Below are 22192 nucleotides of genomic sequence, written 5' to 3'. Positions count from 1 at the left end.
CAGGCCCAATACCCTTCCTCTTCATCTGCCTACCAATGTTTATTCAACCTTTATAACTTGCATGTCTCCTCTATCAAGGAAGACTTCCCTGACTCCTTGCCTCTCCCAGACATACTTTATGTGCATCATATTTTTAAAAATATTACTCATGTCTTTCTCCTATCCTTGAAAAAAGAAACTGTACCTTCTTCACTTTTTATCCCTACCATCAATCATAGGGGCCAAAGCACAGGTGTTCAAAAAAAGTTCAGTTGAATTGAATTATTTAACTGTTAACAAATTTGAGCAGGGAGCACGTTCTCCCATTCCCTCCTGTCTCAGGTTTTTCTAGACTACAGGTTATTACTCCACTCATGTATCCCTAGCTCCAAATCTGTAATTTTGCCAAGGCTTGGATGATTTTTTTCTCACTGCCTATCAATGATTTGCCAAAATTTTCCTCATTCTTCTAAGGTCATCCTAAGTGCTGATTCTCAGAGGTAAAAGTCCCTGATCACCAACATAGTAGCTCTTCCTCCACATGCTCCTTAGCATCGATAGCATCACTCACTGTCAGGAACCATCACCATTACCACCAACACCATCATAACTAACATGGTACGTTGGTCAAAACTTTCTTGTGAACTGTTGTCTTAATGCATTTAATTACAGCTTTTTGTAATCTAGGGATTGAATGAAAGTCTTGTAAATTATAAAATAGCTGACCATTGTTTCCCATCATCTACTATGAGTCTGGAGTACTTGAGAATAGGTGTTGGTACATCCACAGAGGCATTTAGTCCAGCTCCTGGCACCTGATATCCTCTAAGTTAGCATGATTATAAGAAACAGCAGAAACAAAGTGGTGATTTAGCCTCTGCTTTCCCCCAATATCTCCACCAATATGTTTCACCAGCATTTGCTGTCATCCGCAATAGAAGCCTGTTCCATCTCATTTAGTTGTCATTATCTCAGAAAGAACAACTCTGACCACCAAATCTAAGGTAGTTCTAGTACATTATATTATTTGTGTGAATTTTCTTTATAGTGCTTGTCCCGATTTAACACACAGTCTTATTGTCCATTTTCTTTGGTAATAGCTATTTCTCCGGAAGTCTATAATCTCCGTGAGAGAACAGATCGTGACCTTTTTGTTCCCTACTTGAATAGCCACTCTTAAATAATCATTTGTTGCATATTATGCAAATGCTTTCTTCAAATTTGCTATTCATGTCTTAACCTTAAATCCATTAATCTTTCCACTGTGGCTTTGTAGTTCAAATTATGTATATTTTTAGTTGCTTCCTTGGAGTATGTTCATGGAGGTGGGAAAATAGAATAGTCTTCTCTTTAAGGATTCTGATGCATTTTGTCAAATTGGTCATCTCCCACCCTCTAGAAATATTGTGACTTGCATTCCCAGCCTTATATTAGATTTTCCAAGTAAGCTGGACAGACTTATTTTGTGCTAGGTAAGAGTTTACCTCAAAATTTCAAGAAATTGGGTGTTTCATGCAGGGTTGCTGTGTTGCTGTATCTGCAAAGTGGTAGCTTTGATTCTTCCCCCCAACCATTTCATAGTCTTCTCATGGTTTACCCTTACTCAAATGAATATATGGATTTTTTTTTTCACTTCCACTTTCCTCAAATAGTCCTTTTTGTTTCACCTTTGTCCCAACTGGATCATCTCAATGATCTGTAGCTGAGAATAGATATGCCACTCTCTCCCCAGGCCACTCTTTAATCATAGTAATACATCACATTTCAGCCAACTGGGTAACAATGTGACCTGACCCTTCCAGCCCAGCTAACATCAATGGTGCCAATTATAACACGAGTTCCCATCATACAGAAATGACCTAGAAGAATGCAATGTACTCTGAGAGCAATTGTGGTAAATATTATTGAATGGGATAACATGGAGACAAAATTTGGGTGACCTCAGTTCACATTTAGTTCTTAGTCATCTCTGTGAACATCATATGACTCCACCTGATCTTTAATCATCCCACAACTGACAGGGTAAATGAGGTTGAGCACTAAATGGACTTCAACAAATGGGACTTTCATATTTCCTACATCTACCTGCACTACATAATTTCCTTTGCCTTCCCTATGCAAATCAGAGTATAATTCTTTGCAGTATGTATTTTTGTCTATTTGTGACCTCACATAAGGATGTAATCCATGGATTGGTGGAGGGGTGGGGTAGTGCAGTGGTAGAGAGCTTTAGTAGCATGTATAAGGCCTTGGGTTCAACCACAGCACCACAAAAAAAAGGGGAGGGATTCTCTCCCAGGATTTTCATGGAAAAGAGGGGATTTTGCCTTAAATTCATTTGCTTCATAAAAGTGAGTCTTATTTCATCTTTTGCTTTCTTGAACATAGGTCTTTGCTTCATAGCACTATGTAAATGTTAAATAAATGATTCTAAGTACCGAAATATAAATTATGGTGGTATCAAAACCTATGTACAAGTGGAGATGCAGTTTGGAATTTGCTATGTTCACACAACTGTTTCAACTTGAGAAAAATGCTTGAGCTGTTGTTTTGAATTGACGCATTTTCTTTTCTTTTTCTGTCTCACCCAAGTGTAACTGCTGGAGTCTTTTCATGCACCCCAGAATCATCTCTCACTTCTTTAAAAAGCTAAGCCCCATTCTCATAATTAAGAAGATTAGAACAGTCGGATGTCTTCATAAGGCTATTTTTCTTAAGTCTCAGCAAAATATTTGGGGACCAAAGGGAGTCAAAAATCCTGGAAGATTTATGAGCAATAACAAACTGGGAAATTGTAGGAAAGTAAATATGGTGCCTATACACAGGTAACAAAAATTACAGAGAGCTTGACAGGACAAGCTCAGAACCCCAGTAATAGTGGTGGATTTGGGTGGAGCAAAATTTATGCTGATTAGACATCCAAGTGGAGAAGTCAAATAATTAATAAAGCACAGGAATTTGGCTCTCATGAGAAAGTCTGTATTAGAGAAAGAAATTGGGTATTAGTCCTATAACTGAAGGAGATCTCCTAGAGAAAGAAGGCAAAGAGTGACAATGGAGTCGAGGTTCACCTATGACTTTCAGAATCCCCTTCTCCCAGGGGCAGGAGGCCAAATGGGATCTTGTATAGCAAAAAACATCTTAAACTCATTAGGTCCCATTCCATTTCATTAGTAACCAAATTTCTTACTACCAGCTTACCCCAACACTGTGGCTTCATTCTCCATTCCCTTCAAGGAATATAGGAGGTATAGGGAGAGGAGAAGAATGTTAGGAGGAATGTTCTAATTTAATGCATATTGAGTAGTGACAAAGCAGGGTAAGAATCCCAAATACTCATCAGAAAAGTTCCTATTCTGATCTCTTTTAGGGGAGCAGGATCAGGAAGATGCGATGATATAAGAACCTAAACAACTACAGTATGTTGTAATTACATGAGTGACAAAGGCCATATGTGGAAGAAGGAGGGCAGAGGAGCAATCAGGAAAAACCACTTGGGGCAGATAGTTTGTGCAGGACATTTGAAGGCAGAATAGAATGCCTCCGGCAAAGATTTAGTGTAAGGACATTTCATACAAGGGGAGAGAGTGATGAAATTTTCTGATGGGAGAAAAAGGTGAGTCAAAGTAACAAATTGATCACTTTTTTTTTCACTTTTTAAATAAAGAGATAAATCTAATGGGGTAATAAAAGTGTTTACTGGAGATAAACGAATTGATGGTCTTTCCCCCTCCCCCCAGTGGGAAAAAAAAGTAGATTCCCTTTGGCAGCTCCTCAAGTCAAAGCAAAAGGAACTTTCAGTTCCCGAGGTGTGCGCAGTTTGCTAATGGGGAAACGCGGGGAAATCTCTAGATTGTTCATTCCTTTCTCTGTCCAATGCAGGGAAGCCCATACTTTTGTTCGCAGATGACTGGCTACTGTAAAAGTCCCGCTCTGAGCAAGGACCAATAAGCTTCTCTGAGTGCCGACTCTTGGAAACAGTTTCAGGTCCGGAATGCATGACATTGAGACAGCTTCGGAACTGTAAACAAGGACGAGCCTGGGCGGGCCCCCAACCCACGCGACTTGGGTCCCGGTCCCCAGAGACTGATCTTGAGCCCACATTGTCCCCAGCTTCCGCCTCTCTGGCCACCGTCCCACTCTACCCTTCCGCCAGTGCCAGGCCCCTACGTGGTCACTGTGCCACTCTTGGGTGACCCAGGCCAGGGGGCGGGGCCAAAAGTTCCTTTTCTGAGCTGATTGGCGTCGCCCCAAGTTCGGGACTCGTTTCCAAGTCCCAGTGACTCCTCCCGGCTGGGGTTGGGGGTGGAGAGTGCAGAGAGACAAATAAAAGGCAGCTAGGGTGGGAAGACGCAAGGATTGGGCCACTGCGCCTGGGTCTCACTGCCTGGCTCCTCTACAGCACCCTCCAAGCCCGAGCCTCACGGTGCACCTGCGGTTCTCACCTGGACACACCGCGTCCCCTCCTTGGTCCCAAGTTCTGCTCCCAGCGGCTTTCGCCAGCACCAGTCCCTGCCAAGCTCGGTGGGCGTCAAGATGAAGGCGGCCCGCTTCGCGATGCGCAGTGCCGGCTCCCTGAGCAGCGTTGGCCTGGTACCCCGGGAGGTCGAGCTTTTCTCCCGCTACAGCCCCTCCCCGCTTTCCATGAAGCAGCTGCTGGACTTTGGTGAGAGGGGACGTAAGATCCAGGCCGGGTGGCACTAGCACTGGGGAGCTGCCATAACTTTCTGCCCCGGTATAGGAAGGGCGGGTATCAAGGCTAAGCAACCGTGAGGTCCTGGAATCTTAAGGTCTGCGCACCTGGCCTTTTCCTAGATGTGGCTACTCTCTTGACAGTTTGCGCTTACAGGTCAAGGCCACCTGCAGCCCTGCTGATACTGAACGATTTCAGCTGACCTTTCTCTAATATCTGCCTAAATCTTTGAGTTAAAATATTTTTAGCTTCCAGTCACCATTTAACAATGGACTAGAAAGGGTCCCCTCCTTCACAACAGTGTACTTCTTGGGAGAAGATTCCTAATACTATAAAGTATCCTCCAATTAATGGATTCTACCCCTTCCAGGGTACATCTTTCTGTATTCTTAACAGACTTTGTCTTTTTGCCAGTATAGTTTTCCATATATTTGAATTATTGCTGAAAATATTTATATACTTGCTGCAGCAGTTTTATGAGTTTCAAGGGTTTAAATGAAACATTATTTATTGCTCGTCTGGAAACATCTCCATTTTCACTCCATCTCCCCCCCCCCCACTCCCAATTCAGTCTAAACTCACTAAAGAATGTTGTGTTGTTGTCTGATCCTTTTATGAATATTAAGAACTGTGGGATGTTTTTACTTCTTGGGAACATAGTCTCTTGAGAAAGAAAAGAATTCTCCTATATTAGTGACTTTTTAGAAAAAAGAAGAAAGAAAAAGACAATGAATTACCTAGTAAGAGTAACTCAACTCAGTGAAATATAATTTTATAATATTTGTGTTTTCAATATTTGATAGTTAATGGTTTTGGTTATATCATTTAGGTATTATTTTTTATCCAAAAACTAAACGAATTTCATTTATTATAGGTTCAGACAATGCATGTGAAAGAACTTCTTTTTCATTTTTGCGACAAGAATTGCCAGTGAGACTAGCCAATATCCTAAAGGAGATTGATGTCCTCCCTAATCGATTAATAAATACTTCTTCAGTGCAGTTGGTTAAAAGCTGGTAAGTGGTGAACTATTTTGAAGTTTTGAGTTTTAAAACAATGACCCAAAGATGGCTTTTTGTACTGAGTAAAATCATAATCAGAAAACAGGTGGTCTGAAACAGTAAATTTTTGAAAGATGTAAAGAATTTTTTTATTAATATCGATCATCATTAGGGCAGTTATGAAACTATAAATAGGGATTTTTAGCCTAAAAATGTAGATTTCTTTACAATATAATTTTGACTTCTGGGCGAAATTTGAAAAATAATCAACATATGCAATTTCAATTTTGTTCTTTACAAAATAGTACACGGAGTTTGCAAAAGAAATCCTATGCCTAGAAATAGATTAAAATGACTATTTATAGAGAGCCTAATCTTTGTTTCTTAACACTGAGTGACAGAGTAAGCTCTGGGTTGAAATCCTGCTTCTGCCTCTCTAGTTGTGGAATCCATGGCAGGTGCTTAAAACCCTCTATGCCTCAATCCCCCATCTATTATTAAAGAGAGTAAGTGTAGGAGTTAAAGAGATGTTTGAATGTAACTAAGTGAGGCAATGCATTTAAGAAAATTAGAACAGTACCTAGCACACAGCCAGCATTCAGTTTGTGTCACTTTTGCAATAAGAATACTGATACTTAGAGAAGGTAGGTAACCTAAAAGAGCAATTTTTTTTTTTTTTAAGAACAAAGCCAGGATAACCAGAATGTCACCCTTATCCATTCACTGCACAGCTTTGTATTCATTGATTCAGGAAATATATGTATCATACACACCCATGAAACAGTTACAGTCCAACACAAGTATTTAATCTGTAGTATTTACTGCTGTCTTCAAGACTTCTACTCTCCTATATATATATAAAAAAAATACTAGAAAAAAGTAAAAAAAACATTTTCTAAAAAAAAGAAAATCCTTTCCAAGTGCCTTTGCTAATAGTCAGGAAATGAATACTGATCTGAAATAGCTAAAAAATCATTTTAAGCTAAACTTTTAAGCTAGAAAGTTGAGGATTGAAATTTGTAGCTTTTTGCATTTTTAACTTACTATTTTTCAACTGTTGTAAAGGAAAGTTTTAATTTTGAACATAATGATTGGTTTTTCTTTTCAAATCATTTGGGAAAATAAGGCATTTTATTTTTAGCCATTTGTATCTGAGTGTTGATTTTAAAACACAGCATATTGTTACTCTACAGGTATATCCAGAGCCTGATGGAGTTGGTGGAATTCCATGAGAAAAGCCCAGAAGACCAGAAAAATTTGTCAGAGTAAGCTCTATGCAGTAGAATAAGGGTTTAAAACTTTGGCTATTTTCAGACATAATCCTAAGATTTTTTCCAGACCTAAATTAAAGGAATTCCAACTCTGAATAATAAATTTCCAATGCCTTACAGATGACAAATTTTGGCCTAATGGGCTATTAGAAGTGAATAAATATGGCATTGAAAATAGGTCTTGAGGTTTTCTTCCCCCTCAAGGAATTCCATTTTTACTATGAATTTATTCCAAGGATTAGATTTGCACTATTAAATAATTTCAGTACATCTCAGTGGCATTGAAGATTATGCACTTACTTTCAGAGTAACTGACAGTTTCTAACTACCTAAATAAGTTGAGTTCAGATGTTTCCTACATCTGACAAGAAATTTTGAGACATTTTTCACAATGATATTCCAGAGTCACCTTGGATTTCAATAATTTTTTTAAAGAGAAGGCTTAATGAATGCCTAAATCAATGTACCAGTCACAGAGCTAGTAGTTTTATGTGTAACATGGATATAAAATAAATCTATTTATGAAACTATCTCCTCTACTGTGCTAGAAGAATCTGTAGTGAATCTTCACCCCAGCGTTTTATCATTTTATTTGTTTAAACTTAGATGGGTACCATAAAAAACAAAAACAAAAACTTTAGCTTTCTTTAAAACAATCTAAGAAAAAGAAGTAAATGAAATTTATGTAACTTATGTTAACTGTTAATGTTATGGCTTAGCTTTGTAGATACACTCATCAAAGTTCGAAATAGACACCACAATGTAGTACCTACAATGGCCCAAGGAATCTTAGAGTACAAAGATGCCTGTACAGTTGACCCAGTCACCAATCAAAGTCTTCAGTACTTTTTGGATCGATTTTATATGAACCGTATTTCTACTCGGATGCTGATGAACCAGCACAGTAAGTTATCTTGATCATGATACATAGATATGGGTATCGACTATAAGCCAGACTGTAACTGTGCATTCTAATAACCAGTGGGTCACAGTCTTTCTCGGTGGTAATTCTAATCACTGTCTTGCATTTTACTATAACATATTTTTGTTTTTCAACAGTTCTTATATTTAGTGACTCACAGACAGGAAACCCCAGCCACATTGGAAGCATTGATCCAAAATGTGACGTGGTAGCAGTGGTCCAAGGTAATTTCTAAATTTCTGCATTTCCTTTATTGAAAATATATGATAAATTATTGACATATCTATAACTGAGGTGACTGCAAATGAAGTTATGTTCATAGTATTTTGTTTGTATTTTTATAAATACTGCCATCAAAGTCCTTTGCTTTTAAGAGTAAGAAGCATGAACATTCATTTATAATATTATAAAAAATTTAAACATAAATGGCTAATGTCACATTCTTGTATATTATATTTGATCTCTCAAATATATATATATATACACACACACACATATATATTGCTATTACTACAACTACAACTTCAATAAAATATTGCCCAATAAAATATTAAAAAGACGTTTTTCATATATATAAAGCTATGCTGCAGTGAATATTTTAGATCCAGGGTACCATGCATGTTGAAGATTACTTGAAAACAGTACTTGGCATAAATTCATTTCATTTTGTTTTGAAAAAAAATTCTATTCTAGATGCCTTCGAGAGTTCAAAAATGCTCTGTGATCAGTATTATTTAACATCTCCAGAATTAAAGCTCACACAAGTAAATGGTAAGCTATAAATAAACTATATTTTAGCCTATAGAAAATTCACTATTCCTCCAGTCTAATTCCTTCTTGTAAATATAAAACAACTTTTGTGTTCTGTTTTTTTCCTCTTCTGAACTTGCCTAGAACTTGTACTCATTTTTTTGGAGCCAAGGTTCTCTTTAACTGTCTCAGCTGGAAACCTCTAATTGTGCATGTTGAATTGTTAATGATGATTCATAAAGAAGAATGGTTAAACAAATAATTATGAATTTAAAGTAGCACCTAGCTTCCAAGATCTTAGATCCAAGAAAAGATTGCTTACTTTAGAATAAGAAAGATAAGGAGACCAGAAAGAGGGAGAGCCACTTAGCAGTGGAGATATCTTCAAAGAGGTCCCTCATCAGACTTGGAAACAAAAATACTTTAAATTGCACTAAGAAATAGTGCATTATTCCACTTACATGAGATATCCAAAATAGTCACACTCACAGAAGCAGAGAGTAGAATAGTGTTTGCCAAGGGCTGAGGGGAAAGGGAGATGGGAAGTTTGCTATTCAACAGGTCAAAAATTTCAGTTATGCAAGATAAATATGTTCTAAATTTCAGATATGTGCATACTAACAATACTGTATTGCACACTTAAATTTTTTTAAGAAAATGGATCTTATGTTAAATGTTCTTACCACCACATAAAAAAAAAATGTACTGTATGTTTATATCACTGTTAGGAAGCAGAACATACTTCAACTCTGACAAGACAAGGTCATCCCACAGTGATTAAAATAATTATATGATGAATGTAAGGTGTTTTTTTTTTTTTTTTTTATCTTGTCCCATTCTGTTCTAGAAAATAGTTGTATCTCAAAGCAAGACAGAATGCTTACATTGGAATGACTTTCTCTTTTCCATTCAAAGTAAACATTTTCTTTCCATGTAACACTTATATAGGAACAATTTTTGTTAGGTACAAAATTTAAAATCAAGTTGCTCAAATTAAGAGTAGGTTGGGAACATGAAAATGCAAGTGAATTAGATAAAGCAGGGGTATAAATAAAGATTGAAAAACATCTCTCAACATAAGTTGCATTGTTGCATAATACTTGTAAATAAACTGCTTGAACTGTCTGATAAAGAGCAGATTGTGCCAGACCTTGTGTTTTCTGATTCAATCTTTGCCAAGGCCTGGGACACTAAAGAGTACTTTTATTTTTCTTTTCAAAACAGTCTCATGAGGTTTTTGTTTCTCTGTTTTCATTAGCCTATTGGTAAATTTCAAATATATTTAGCATGTAAGATTTAATGTTAGGGTGATAGAAAAATCAGTTGTGTTCTTCTACCATGGATTAAAAAAAATTAAAATTAATTCCACTGTTATACCATTAAAACAGATATTTCTTATTCTATCTTAAAATACATATAATATTTTTTAAAAAATACGTTTTAGTTGTCAATGGACCTTTATTTTACTCATTTATATGGCTGAGAATCAAACCCAGTGCCTCATATATGCTAGGCAAGCACTCTGCCACTGAGTTATAACCCCAGCTCCAAATACATATAATATTAACACTGAAATTGTCCAATATAAATATGTTCAAGATGGGGGTGAGTCTTATAATCTAATTTATAATATTTTTGTCTCATACTTCATTGAACTTTATGCATTTGTAGAAAAATGAAAAAAAAAAATAAAGCAGCTGGAACAACATTTTGAAAATAAGCCAGTTGTTTTTATTGTTTAAGAAGAGAAGTTCTATGGCAGGATTTTCAGCTGGGGAAGATGGGGAATATTCCAACCTTGTGTTAATCAAAACTATTAATCAAGTAGATATGGAAGTTTATTTTAGCAAAACATTTGCTTTCTAATTCTAAAAGATTCTACTCTTTCCAGGAAAATTTCCAGGCCAGCCAATTCACATTGTGTATGTTCCTTCTCATCTTCATCATATGCTCTTTGAATTATTCAAGGTATGATATTCTACAACACTTGTGATTTTTGTCTTTAAATGTAAAATGGCTCACTGGTTATATTTTTATTTCCCCACTCAACAAGACCTTCCATATATTCTCCACTTTTACTTCTGTGCTTACTAATAGTAAGAAGCTATAGAGCCAATATTTGCAAAAGTGCGTGAAGCTCACTGTATGTGAGCATCAACATGTTTGAGAACACACAACATGATCCATGGTGTCTCAATGCTTTAGAGCCAAGAAGATGTTCCCATTATTTTTCCAGTTGTCAAAAAAAGCACTTGTCATTTATGCATTCATTAAGAGAGGTCACAGGGTGAATGCTTCAGTGAACTAGATCTTGTAACCTTTTCCCCCAAAGGCTGGTCCAGCGCAAATCTGAGAGGCTAAAACTCAGAGTTACTGTTGGTGATATGGCTGCATTCTTAGTCTAGAATATGCTCAGAGCACAGTTCTTCAGTGACGTACTTTACAGGATATATGAATCACTTGGAGATTTTGTTAAAATGCAAAATCTTATTCAGTCAGTCTGGGTGGAGGCTGAGATGCTGAATTTCCAACAAGCCTACTAGTGGTGCTGCTTGCCCACAGTCTACATTTTCCCTAACAAATGAACAGTGTTTCTCAAACTTTAGCATGCACTAGTATCTTCTGGAGGGATTGTTAAAATACATATGCTTGAACGCCCTAAAGATCTGGATTCTGTAGGTCTGAGAATTTGTAATTCTAACTAACTCTCAGAGTATTCCAGTGTTTCCAGTCTTAGGTAACCAGGTGCTAAGGATTAATCCTTTCATGGGTTCTAAGATTAAACTAAAATTCTGAACTTATACCAAAAACAAACAATCAAGGACAAAAATTAAAAACTAGGAAACACCTGAAGCTTTGTGATACTTTCCAAAAAGTCCCCTGGACTGAGAGTAGGAAACTTAAAAAAAAAAAAAAAAAAAAAGCAAACAATAAAATCTGCCCTAACTCTGACATAACTCTTCAAAATGTACTGTTTCTTAACTTATTCTAATATTACTGCAATGAGTTATTGACTGAACTATAAACATCTCATCTATTTTATTTCACTTCCACTAATGAGTGAATAGATCTTAATATCATATAGAAACCAGAAAGCAGAAAATATACTAAAAGGTGGCAAGAGAGGAAAATGATGTAAATAACCCAAGATTTTATCTGCAGGATATTCAGCCAGTAGGCCAAACTTGTTTAAGTTTGTTCTGTGTTAAAGGACAAAGGATACATTTTTTTTTTTTTGGATTTGAATTATTTTTAAATTGAATGATCCAACTCATAGTTATTTTGCCTTTACTGGTAAAAGTTCAGATGCAAATTGAAACTTAATTTAGAATTATTGACTGTCCTTTTAAATAGTAACAACCTTTTTCCAGCAAATTTTATAAAAGCCAATAAATTGGTTCAATGATTCACTGTTCATTTGTTATGTAATAGTCTTTGGTGCCTGGATGTAAAATGTAATGGAAAGACCGAAAAGGGAGAGCCAGGAAATGGACTATAAAAACCAATTTCTACATTTAAATTAAGCTTACAAATAAGAACTTGACAGCTAGCAGAATTGTTTTTCCATTAGACATTACTCCCAAGAGCTATATTACATGGTAAATGAATATTTTTCATTATACATCCTACATGACACATTCATAAATGGCTATTTACAGAGCTGTTTTACCACTAACTTAAAAAAATAGAAACTTTGAATTACTCTCTGTGCTGCTTTTATTTTAAACATAAAAAGTAGTTATTTATTGTCCTTCGTTCTTCTGCCATTGAATTCCTTATGGTTTTGTTTTCTTTAGAATGCAATGAGGGCAACTGTTGAACACCAGGAAAGTTGGCCTTCCCTCACACCAGTTGAGGTGATTGTTGTCCTGGGAAAAGAAGACCTTACAATTAAGGTAACCAGTTTCTGCTTTTCTTGTGGTTCTCTCTTGAGAGAATTGGAAAGGGTCAGTAATAATGAGGCTTTCTGCTTTGGCCAAATGATTCAAGTCATCTATACCAGGTGATTTTTAAATGAAGGAAAGACATTTTTACAGAGACAGAATATACATGGTTTTTAATGTGTAGCTCTAATGACTTGTTTGCTTGCTTAAGATTTCGGACCGAGGAGGTGGTGTTCCCCTGAGGATTACAGACCGCCTCTTCAGCTACATGTACTCCACTGCACCAACACCCGTGATGGACAATTCCCGGAATGCGCCTTTGGTAAGACCAATTGTGTGGCTGAATTCATCCCAATCCCTAGTTCTAGGTGTAGAGCAAGGATTACAAGGGAGTATTTAGGCAAGTTAATCAATTTAGTTAAATTAGGCATGAGGGATATGAGAAGGAATGACAAAGCAAACTAAACAAAGAGAAGCAATTTGAATAGGAGTCTCTGATAGGAACCAGAATTTATTTACTTAGGAGCTAGGACATCAGCATCAGTGAGGATCATATTTTACTGATCATGTTCACTTCTTCACTAATAACTAACCTTCCCTCTCTAGGCTGGTTTTGGTTACGGCTTGCCAATTTCTCGTCTTTACGCCAAGTACTTTCAAGGAGATTTGAATCTCTACTCTTTGTCAGGATACGGAACAGATGCTATCATCTACTTAAAGGTAGCCTTTGAATGGTTGTTTTTTCTTTTACAGCTTTGGGTTCTATGATCCAGAGTGAATTACACAAACTGAATTAATGCAAATAATGAGCACAGGTTGTTCTGTTTTCTATTTGGGTGTGTTCACACATATTATTTAATATTGTCATTTACCAGAACAGAAAGCTGGGTCATGCTTTCTGCCTCAGGTGACCAAAATTGTTTCCCAAGAAGCAGTTACCTGACTTTCAGAGTGAGGACATGCTCATGGGAATTTCTTAAGGCAATTCCTCTTGGCATCTGTGAGAGAAGCTGTGCTTTTGTGTTACTTAAATTTGTGGGGAAACATATGCAAATAATGTTCTAGCCTAAAAGGTAACAGAAATCAAGACACGTGGAGACCTTAAACTGACCTTATTAGAAAGCCAGGGGAAGGAAATCTGACTGCTCACAAGCTGTCAGTGGGATGGCTGGCATTTCCTGTTTGAACTTTAAAATTTAGTACATGTTTTTTCCTATATCTGAAAAAGGCTCAATTTATTTACTAAGATCACTGCCCTGATTCTGTTAATCATTTGCCAACTATTTCAGCTGAAAATACATTCACAGAGTAGCAGCTAAAACATTAAGCTCCTAAGCTCCCATTTTGTACATCCGAATTAAATGCCAAATGGCCTTTAACTGTCTGAAATAGTTAATGCATTCATTTATGAAATGGGGAAAAGTCTTCAAACTATTGGAAAAGAGCCTTTTAGTAGATTAATGGTATCTGATTAGGACCCTCATTCTATCATAGCCAGACTGGTTTTTCCCTGGAAATAATAGCTTTGCTAATCAATTCTATCACATCAGCAATACTCAAACAAAGGATGTGTAAATACTAAAAGTAAATTCTTTTCCCTAATTTATAATTGCATATGTGCTATTTTAGCTCTTATTGGATGGAAATAATATTTATATTTTAGTTTTATTTTCAAAAATGCCTAGCACACTGGAACATTGGTATGCTTTTAATACTAAATCAGTTAAATGAATGTATTTGAACATGAAATGCCTCTAAATGTGTTTTTAATTTTTAGTTGTAGATGGACACAGTCTCTTTATTTTATTTATTTTTATGTGATGCTGAGGATAGAACCCAGTGCCTCACACATGCTAGGCAAGCGCTCTACCACTGAGCTATAACCCCAGCCCCTCAGAATGTATTTTGAATAAAACTTCAAGTACAAACTTGAAGGCAAAACTTCTTTGGTCTGATGTTTTTTTCCCCCCTCTTCTTTTAGGCTTTATCATCTGAGTCTGTAGAAAAACTCCCCGTCTTTAACAAATCAGCCTTCAAACATTATCAGATGAGTTCCGAAGCTGACGACTGGTGTATCCCAAGCAGGGAACCAAGGAACCTCTCAAAGGAAAAAATGGCTATGTGAAGAGGGACACTCAGGACATTTTATGGGATCAAAGTGGGTCTATGAGAGTGCTGCTTCTTGAATGTTTGCGTGTGAACTCTTGTTTTCACAAAAACAAAGGAAAGCAACAAAAACATTGCTCCAAAGAGGAACGGAGGTCATTTCTGTGACCCAAAGAGAACACAGAGCAGGACCACAGGAGTTAACAGATGGCCAGTCCCTGTTTTATAATGGAGAATAACTTATGAGTGTATTCCAGATCCTGAAGAATAAGTAAACTCAGCTTTCCATCTCTTGGATAAAGAGATGGAAAGCTGAGAAAACATGACGAGAGAGGCTAGCAGTTAGCAGTTGAGACCTTTTGTTGACATCACAAGATACTACCCTGGTACTCTCCACACACCCCCAAAAGATACTGTTATTTAATGAATATCAAATGTCAAGATTTCAGTATTTTCCTGCCATGAGAAAATTAGAGCTTAGTTTACACTCTGTACTATGTACCTGTACGTTTTGTATACTCTTATATGCTCTAGGGAGAAAAGAATAATGGCTAAAATAATGTTCACTTTTAGGAGGAATGAATCACAGCATTAATTTGACATTGCAGCCAAGGCATTCAGACTATGTAAAAACTCAGAAGAAAACCTCTTCTGGGCAGTACAGCTCCTTTACTATGCTGCTTGTCTTGTTCATACTTCACACAATAAGTGAACACTTATTTCCACGTGCCTCGTCCTGCGTGAATTGTTAAATGTGCACTGAACTCAGGAAGTTGGAGGTTGAAGAGAGAGAGAAGAATTATCAAAGCGAGAGCCAAACGATTTCTTACCTTGCTTTGTTTATAAGTGAAGCAATAGATGGAAAAAAAACAATGTTCAGGGAAGAAATCGCATATTAAGTATCTAACTTGGTAAGGGCTAGTCTCTACCCTGAAGTGGTGATAAGCCACAGGCATCCATTTTCTAGGCTACAAAAGATGCATTTTTGATATATTTAACTATATCCTCTACACTCCAACATTAACACATTCACATGTGTGTTAAAAGTTTCTAGTTGCTGAATCACTTAAGAACATTAGAATTTAAATAGTTCTTGGCATGTCTTTTTCAACAGATAGCCTGGAAGCAAGATGTTCTAAGGCCAGGATGCTTTCATTTGAAAATCATTGAGGCTGAGAGCTAATGAATGACAGCTATAATGCACAAGGTATTTTTTGGGAAGACTATGGCCTGCAGGTTGGCAGGCCATTCATGCAGATTACTCTTAGAAAAAAAGGAAAGACAAAATGAATGATGGAAGAAAGGGAGATAGGAAGAGAAGGAAGCAGAAGGCAGGCATCTATTTTCCCCCACATATTATTCCAGGTAATGATCTGCATTGTTATGGAAAAATGACTGGCAAGAGGAGGAATTCGTGACTCTCAAAAGAGTGTGGCTTCTTTAAGTGGCTTTTGCTCTTACAAGATGATAAGTTTTATGAGATAATAAACCCATCCGTATCAAATTAATGTTAAACTAATATACAGAAATAAAACTAGAATTTTCTACATTGTAAAATAATTGGTACTGTTACATGTTGGATTTGGTGTTGGTATTTAATTTTGCAATGACCTGGTGTTGTGGTGCTTCTGGTTGGGGTAATAGAAGCCTCAACTATTTCCTGTGGATTTCAGATTTTATCATCAAAAGTCCTAGACAGTGACTTTTCTTGATGATGCAACTTTGACTCATGCATTTAGTGATTACCCAAAACTGTTTGCAAAAGGCTATTTGTTGTTTTAATTTTTTATTGAAATGTGAGCAAAACCTTTTTGCATGTAAATACTGTATTTACCAAAGATTTTAAGCAGTTATATAATTAACCCAAACACTGTAAACTATCTTTAAAATACTAGAGAGAAAGAAATGTTAATATCTCAGTAACATGAACTATGTAAATAAAATAGAAATTGTCTACCTTGGCATATGTAAGTCTACGGAAGACCTTTAAGATTCTAGGAATGGCTATTGAACACTCAGACCCACTTAAATTATTAATGTCTGAATTGTATTTTTGTCTTGGTATGTACAGAGAAATGTGATAATTTTTATAATAAATATTTTTATTATAATATTAGACATAATCTTTTAAAGCTTTTTTCTTGAGTTACCTCAAAGTGAAATGATTAATTTGGATTAAAGAGTTTCCTCACTTCATTCAATTATAATTTATATTCCATGTAGCCTTTTTAAAGGATTGAAAGCAATGTAAAATCTTAATATTTAAACAAAAGATAAGTGCTTCACAGCAGTTCAGAAATTTCAGATTGACCTTTTCTTGTTTGTGTATGCATCACTAACACATAATACTATGCTTAGCTACATGTATTTATTGAATAATCATTTTTTACAGTGAATATGTCCCCTGCAATCTTCTTCTTCTTTTTGCATAAATTTAAAGTTTCACTTAGTGCCTGTGTTGCATAAAGAGAGTGGAGTAACAAAATAATTGCTTAGATAATTTCAGTTCCCAAACGACTTTTGGATTAAATGTCTAAAAATCAGTGAGGTAGAAACAGGATAGAAATCACTACATTAAATGGCAGCAAATATTAACTGTGCTGTCTTAGTGCCTTCCTTTACTAATTCAGTCCTTCTTTACCTTCAGCAACACTTGCTCATCTTCAGAATGCCCTAATGGCAAGATTCTGCAAGAAAAGAAAGGAAGGAAAAGAGAAATTAGAATAAATAAAATCAGTGGAATGAGTTTTATCATAACTAAATTCCAAAATCTTGTCAAAATAATCACATTTGAAGCAAAAATGTCAACAATCTACAGCATTAGACCTTAAACTACACTAACGTCCTTGTCCTTCACCAGTGACACTCTCCCAGGGCTTGACAATCTTCATTTCTTCTTCCACTGGCCAGGGAGCAGTGCACTATGTACATGTTTCCTAGAAGAAGCGTGCACACGCACACATGTGCACACATGTTAGATATAACTGTTCAATTTCCTTGTTTCAAGATGTTTGGTTAGTAGGTATAAGTTAGTGCCCTGTACAGTCTCAGAAATTTCACCCATGTTTCCATAATAATCACAAAACTTTGAGACCCATGACTTTCCACGTATGCACACCCATCTTTTCCACTCATGTCTGTATATATATATATATATATATATATATATATATATATATATATATATATATATATATATATCCTCCCAGTGGATTCTAATTTTTAAGTTCAACAAAGTTGGCCAAATTTTCATCAAAACTCTCTTCAGGCCATGTAACTAGAAATAGTAAGATTATTTACTTTCAACTACCATAACTGTGCAAAAAGATAGACCATTATAAGTTAGTAGCCTAGGCATTGACTGTTAATTTCTTTATTCTCCTACTGTACTTTTAAGAATCGCATTTACATTTTCATACATACCAACACTGACAAGTATGTGAAATCATTTGGTCACTTTGGTCTGATTGGGTGGAAGAGTTAAGGGGCTTTTATAATTTCACAGGAGCCTAAGACATAAGAAGTCACTGAATCTCCATCATGAGGGTCTAGATCAGTAGGGTTCTATCTCTGTTAGCATTTTAGCCACACATCTCTTTTTAATGTATCATGTTCCACATTTATCACTTACACCACAGTTATATAGGCACTCCATAAATATTCACTGGATAAATACATGAATGACTACATGACTGAATTTCTAGCTGTAGAATATCATCCAGCAATTAAGGGCCAATTGAAATTCTGTTAAATAATTGTGCATAAATTTCATAAGACTTCATGCTTTAAGTGATATTCAAGAAGAATTTTACAACATTTCTGAAATTCTGTAATATGTTTCCAAACCAGCTAAATTGAAACTGATCTTTGTTCAATGTCACTTTCCAATGGCCTTTGGCCCGTGGAAATTACCACATATTTCATAATATCAATTGTGAGAAAGTTATCACTACTAAGGAAATTTCTTGATCTTGTGGGCTGGCATTTTAGATTTTATGAGTATTATTCTTCTTACCTTGGACTCTGATGAAAACATATTACCACCCATATATCATGACTCCTTAATGGAAATGAACAATTACCTTTTGATAAGATGTTTTAGTTATTTCCCAAGTGTAAATAAACACTAAAAGCCACTGAGAACCAACAGAAATGTCAGTAGCCTTGAAAACATGTTGAATCTATTAAATGACGTGAAAATGATGTGAGCTTAGTAATAAATTCAGCAATAAAATAATAAAATTCATCAACAATTTTAAGCCATTATTTTTGTGTTTACTGTTACTGCATTTAATGTAATGGAAACAACACAAGTCCAGTTGTCAAGTAATACAATATAGCCAGCAATTACTTATTAGCATACTACTTTACACAAATGTAAAGGGATGTTTTAAAATCTAGAACTGCTTAGTCCATGGAAATCTAGAATTTTTATCCATTTCATAAAGCTATGTCTTTCAGTGTGTTTCTGGTTTAAAAAAAATACTTTTACATTTGGTACAATTGGCCTTAGCTTAATCTTTTCCCTTTTAATTCATTTTTACTGTAATATAATCTGTTTAAAACTTTAAATATTTGACCTGAAGTGAAAATACAATTTTGAAAACAAAATGCACATTCTTGGGTAATTTTCTTTACCCAGTTGAGTCCTAAGTTTTTTTTTTTCTTCTTGCTGTCTACAGAAGGCACTTCAAATCCTAAAGTCTTTGAATCTAAATTTTCTAATAATTGCTTACTGAATATCCTGCCTCCAATCTGTCTTCGCTACATCTACACAACAAGTGCCAGATTAATTCTCCTAGACCAACCTTCTCATAATATCACTGCCAAGTCAAAATCCTTTACTGGCCTTCCAGTGCTTACAAATCTGATATTGATATGATATTTATGGTTTTCTACAATATCACCTACATGACCAACCTTACAGTTCCTATCTTTCATTACTGAACTATGTTTGGTATGCCGTCTTCTAAACTTTCAACACCCATATTTCCTCTTGTCTGAAATGCCCCTCTTTTCTTCTCTTTTTTTCTAAATGCTGCTCAGACTTCTAGGCCCATCTTAAATCCTGCCTCCATGGATTGAGCTCCCAACCTCCTCTAAAATTTCAGATGACTGGTACTATCATAATACTTCTCACATAATTCCTAAGGTTGCCTGTTAAAAGTTACAGAGAGAGATAAAATCCAGAAATCCAACTTAATTGTGTTAGACTATGAATACACATACCTAGATTTTTTTAAATGACCTTAAGCCTGTCTCAAGTATAGTAGACATCAAGAAATATTTTTTTATTAATGTATTATTGATGAATTGGGAAGACAGAAAAGCAATGGAACAAGTCCTTATTGAGCAAAATATTCTATTGATTCAAAACCAAAGCCACTCATCTTAATATTTTTAATGGCCCTTAGTATTTTTTCTCAATTCTAGAAGCATCCATATTTATTTTCAGATGGACTGTCACTGTAATATATAAACACAATTAACTTAAACCTTTTGTTTAAGGCATAATTCAGTCTTTTGCCCTTAAGGAGCTTAGAGTCCTATTGAAAATTTGGAGTCAAGACAAACATGAGAAGTTAAATCATAACCAAAGGTTTTAATAACAATATAAACCAACAGTTGAGGGGATGCCATAATTTCTAATATACCCATGAAAATGTACAAACTGTGATAAAAAATGTAAAAAAAGAAACATGACTTCAGGCCAAAGAATCTAGTTAGAAAGAGGACAATTTACATGGGAAAATGGAAATTCCATTGAAGAAAGTATATGGTAAGACCGTTGGAAAGGAAAGTTGGAGATCAACTGAAGATAGCCTGAGTGCCTGTGCATGGGACCAAGGAGCCATTTACTAAACTAGTAAAAGGATTGAAATGGTCCGATTGATCAAAATCTCGAGACTGCATGTTTCACTGTCAGTTTATTTTCAACATACAATGCAACAATCTGTTCAGTGTTCTGAAATGAGAATTTAATATTTGAATAATGTCAGGGAGAATCTGATATGTGTTGACTGATGAGTGAGAACAGTGGGTTTCACCCAAGTCTCACAACTGTCAGTCATGCAGACTCTGGAGTCAGACCACCAAGGTTTCATCCCAGCTCTACCATTTAACAGCTACAGGATGTTATATATCATCTCTGCCATCAGTTTTCTGATCTGAGAAATGGGGATAATATTATATCTTCTTCCTTATAAGGAAGGTTGCTATGAAACACAAGTTAATATATTTAAAGCATGTTTACAAGTGCTTGGTTCATACTAAATATCGTATAGTTATTAACTATATTACCAAAAATGTTATTTATGCATTAGATACTGAATCCTTATATTAAGTGCTTATACAAATGAGCTGATAGCAATAAAAATAGAGTATGGTCCTCCAAATGTGAAGCCCTAACAATGTAAGCATACAAAAATTGAAAACAAATTTGCTCTAAAGTACACCAGTTGTGACCCTGGGGTTAGATTTTTAGATCAAAATAAGGTCTGTGATCTGAAGCTATTAAAACTTGTCCAGGCAGGATCAGACCTAGACTTTGGCCTCTTTAGTAATGCTGTCCAACCAAAAAACGGGTGGATGGTGGTGCCATGTGTTTCCTAATGAGACCTATTAACTCTTCTGGGTCCCTTTGCAAGCACTGCGCTTCGTTTCCCTGAACACAGAAGAGTGGCCAGTTTGCTGAACATTATAAATAAACACGCAGACGGCCTCACACAGCACTCTGCCCAAAGCACACTCTTGATAATTGTTTGTCGACTGGATGAAAAGAGGCTTAAGCCATTAGAGTAACAATTAGGCTTCAGTTGTTCCCTAGGCTGCCTCTTTCCCCTTCTAAATATCATATTTCATCTTGTGAAAGCAGACATCCAAATGATAACAAAAACAAGGTTTTTTAAAAGCCTTTGAAAAGAGTACCCTGGCTTGTTAGAAAGTAGAGAGTGCTTTCTTATTTTCTTTTTTTTTTTTTCTTAGAATGCCTGACAATGGTTCTTTATAACTAAAAATATATCTTGCATTCTGTATAGAGTCAGATGTTCTTCTGATTTTTACATAATCCAGAAAGTTCCAGTTAGGCTGCCCATTTACCATGTGTTAATTTGAGTGAAATCATTTGGAGGGATGAAACTGGATTTGAAGAAATAATCTCTTAACCAAAGACAATACATTTGATTTGATTTTTAACTATATTTTTCAGTGACCATACACACATCTCTTATATATTAGACTAGAAATTAGTTTCTCTGGACTTTCTTTTTTATCTCTCTGAACTCTTTTAAAATTAAAAAGTAAATGGTAAAAAAAAAAAAATCTATAGAATTTATCATATGTCATGTATTCCTCTAAGTATTTTATATTAATTCATTGCATCATCATTACAAACTTCTTGTAAATATTCACCCTTTTTATCCTCACATTAACTATGCAATTATCCTCTCCATATTACAAAAACAGAGAAGTCAAGTGAGTTGTTTCTACTGAAGGGCAGTGTTGGGAGTGGAACGCCAGAGCACTTGCTGTGTAGACAACAGCCTCAAGTCAAAATGAAGTCTGAGACCCGGACAATGAGTAATCTC

At 35.7% G+C, this 22192-nt stretch overlaps 1 protein-coding gene across 1 annotated transcript; it reads left to right on the top strand.

The window, feature by feature from the left end:
• Positions 1–4319: 4319 nt before the first annotated feature.
• On the top strand, positions 4320–16729 carry Pdk4 (pyruvate dehydrogenase kinase 4). Its single transcript, XM_076833868.2, has 11 exons — positions 4320–4645; positions 5547–5688; positions 6867–6938; positions 7664–7848; positions 8004–8090; positions 8560–8637; positions 10508–10584; positions 12414–12512; positions 12712–12822; positions 13107–13220; positions 14482–16729. Exons 1-11 carry the CDS (start codon positions 4516–4518, stop codon positions 14623–14625), a joined length of 1239 nt encoding a protein of 412 aa, XP_076689983.1. The 5' UTR covers positions 4320–4515; the 3' UTR covers positions 14626–16729.
• Positions 16730–22192: the final 5463 nt, after the last annotated feature.

The sequence above is a fragment of the Callospermophilus lateralis genome, chromosome 1 (genome assembly GCF_048772815.1).
Source record: "Callospermophilus lateralis isolate mCalLat2 chromosome 1, mCalLat2.hap1, whole genome shotgun sequence".
NCBI classification, from domain to species: Eukaryota; Metazoa; Chordata; class Mammalia; order Rodentia; family Sciuridae; genus Callospermophilus; species Callospermophilus lateralis.
This window is presented reverse-complemented; position numbering and strand designations above follow the sequence as displayed.

Bases quoted from the DNA above. Each gene is read 5' to 3' on its own strand.
- Pdk4 (XM_076833868.2), top strand. From the start codon at position 4,516: ATGAAGGCGGCCCGCTTCGCGATGCGCAGTGCCGGCTCCCTGAGCAGC. The intron at 10,585-12,413 runs GTATGATATTCT...TGTTTTCTTTAG, and splicing joins TGCTCTTTGAATTATTCAAG to AATGCAATGAGGGCAACTGT. The intron at 12,513-12,711 runs GTAACCAGTTTC...TGCTTGCTTAAG, and splicing joins AAGAAGACCTTACAATTAAG to ATTTCGGACCGAGGAGGTGG.